Source organism: Pseudochaenichthys georgianus, unplaced genomic scaffold, assembly GCF_902827115.2.
Source record: "Pseudochaenichthys georgianus unplaced genomic scaffold, fPseGeo1.2 scaffold_410_arrow_ctg1, whole genome shotgun sequence".
Taxonomy (NCBI): Eukaryota; Metazoa; Chordata; class Actinopteri; order Perciformes; family Channichthyidae; genus Pseudochaenichthys; species Pseudochaenichthys georgianus.
The window spans coordinates 153,320-155,781 of NW_027262975.1; the positions used below are offsets into that span (position 1 = coordinate 153,320).

The following is a 2,462-nucleotide window of genomic DNA, read 5'->3' on the forward strand; positions in this document are numbered from 1 at the left end:
CTACTTCTTACATGTTGAACTCAAATACCTCGTACTTTCTACTTCTTACATGTTGAACTCAAATACCTGTACTTTCTACTTCTTACATGTTGAACTCAAATACCTGTACTTTCTACTTCTTACATGTTGAACCCAAATACCTGTACTTTCTACTTCTTACATGTTGAACCCAAATACCTGTACTTTCTACTTCTACATGTTGAACCCAAATACCTGTACTTTCTACTTCTTACATGTTGAACACAAATACCTGTACTTTCTACTTCTCTCATGTTGAACCCAAATACCTGTACTTTCTACTTCATACATGTTGAACCCAAATACCTGTACTTTCTACTTCTTACATGTTGAACCCAAATACCTGTACTTTCTACTTCATACATGTTGAACACAAATACCTGTACTTTCTACTTCTCACATGTTGAACACAAATACCTGTACTTTCTACTTCAGTACATGTTGAACTCCAAATACCTGTACTTTCTACTTCTACATGTTGAACTCAAATACCTGTACTTTCTACTTCATACATGTTGAACACAAATACCTGTACTTTTCTACTTCTTACATGTTGAACCCAAATACCTGTACTTTCTACTTCGTACATGTTGAACTCAAATACCTGTACTTTCTACTTCTTACATGTTGAACCCAAATACCTGTACTTTCTACTTCTTACATGTTGAACTCAAATACCTGTACTTTCTACTTCTTCACATGTTGAACTCAAATACCTGTACTTTCTACTTCTTACATGTTGAACTCAAATACCTGTACTTTCTACTTCTCTCATGTTGAACTCAAATACCTGTACTTTCTACTTCTTACATGTTGAACTCAAATACCTGTACTTTCTACTTCTCTCATGTTGAACTCAAATACCTGTACTTTCTACTTCTCTCATGTTGAACACAAATACCTGTACTTTCTACTTCTCTACATGTTGAACTCAAATACCTGTACTTTCTACTTCTCTCATTTCCCAAACAGCTGGTTCCTTTAGTCTGAATGTGTGTTGGTGCGTGATCATTATTCTTTAGAGTCACTGCGTGCCTATTGGTTGGAACACTGATCCGTGTATCCATCACTTCCTGGTCTTCTCTAAAGAAGAGGGACCAATGGAAACGTTGTCATGTTGCCGTTGTTCAGCATGGAAACATTCATTAGCTAACAATGACATTATTGTTCTATTGATATAAAGGGAGGTCAGGTACTCTTTAAAACAGCTGCTAGTTATGGGTACTTTTTTACTGAAGTACACTTCAAAGCCTCTTTACTTTCACTTGAGTAAAGAAGTTTAGTCAGTACTTCTACTTTCACCAGAGTATTTTTAAACACGAGTATCTGTACCTCTACTTGAGTAAAGGTAGGATGTGTGTACTTGTGCCCTCTCTGGTGATGAGTGTCTCTTACTTGCTGAGCAGAGCTGTGAGCAGGCTCTCTGGCAGGGGGAGATGAGAGGCTTTGCAGATGCTTCTCACCTCTTTGCTGGAGAGACGCCCCCTCCTGCAGAAACACAGAGAAACAGAGACATGGGTATCAGGTGGGCAAAAAAAGCCAAGATTTGAGACTGTGATTATTTGAATAATGCTTAAAGAAAACACTCTCTCTCCTTAGAGGGTAGAATCGACATTTACTGAAAATAATCCACACTTCGGGATATTTTTATAAAACCACTGAGCGATGGAGGTGCTCCAGAAAGCTTTAAACGATCATTATTTTGGGACCAGACTTAGGGGGAAAAGACATTACTCATGAACACTTCCTATTCCATTTCAAATGATTTGTTAACCAGGCAATAGGGTTTAGTTTGAGTTTTTCTTAAAGGGTATCGGTTTGGTTTATCCTCATTTCATGGCTGAGTTTAATACTCCATTCTGATTGGTCAATTTAAACATTTAGCAGTGTAAATAAATAAAGTTTATTTTGTATTATTTTATCATTCAGGATCTCCTAACCTGAGATCCAATTGGATGGAGTTTGAAAAGTTTGTATTTGCTTCTGTAATACCAATCTCATTGCTGCCATGTGTGTGTGTGTGTGTGTGTGTGTGTGTGTGTGTGTGTGTGTGTGTGTGTGTGTGTGTGTGTGTGTGTGTGTGTGTGTGTGTGTGTGTGTGTGTGTGTGTGTGTGTGTGTGTGTGTGTGTGTGTGTGTGTGTGTGTGTGTGTGTGTGTGTGTGTGTGTGTGTGTGTGTGTGTGTGTGTGTGTGTGTGTGTGTGTGTGTGTTTCTCTCCAAGACTACAGCTGTTTTCCACAGTGATGTCATTCTCGTCATGCCATCTTCATCGCAGAGATGTTGATGAGCTGACACTAACTGACACACACACACACACACACACACACACACACACACACACACACACACACGCAGACAGCTAGCCTGTCCCATGTTACTACTATAAACTGAGGGGTGTTTCATGTAGTGTGACACCCAGCATGTGTGTTTCCTCTGGCCTGAGA

General features: G+C 39.1%; 1 protein-coding gene across 1 annotated transcript in view; it reads right to left on the bottom strand.

Moving 5' to 3' along the window:
* Window positions 1-1,409: 1,409 nt before the first annotated feature.
* Window positions 1,410-2,462, bottom strand: part of efhc2 (EF-hand domain (C-terminal) containing 2) — a 17,138-nt gene continuing 16,085 nt past the window's right edge. Inside the window, exon 13 of the mRNA XM_034078308.1 lies at window positions 1,410-1,506. Within this exon, the coding sequence (XP_033934199.1) occupies window positions 1,410-1,506 (97 nt within the window). The remainder of the gene's footprint in view (window positions 1,507-2,462) is intronic.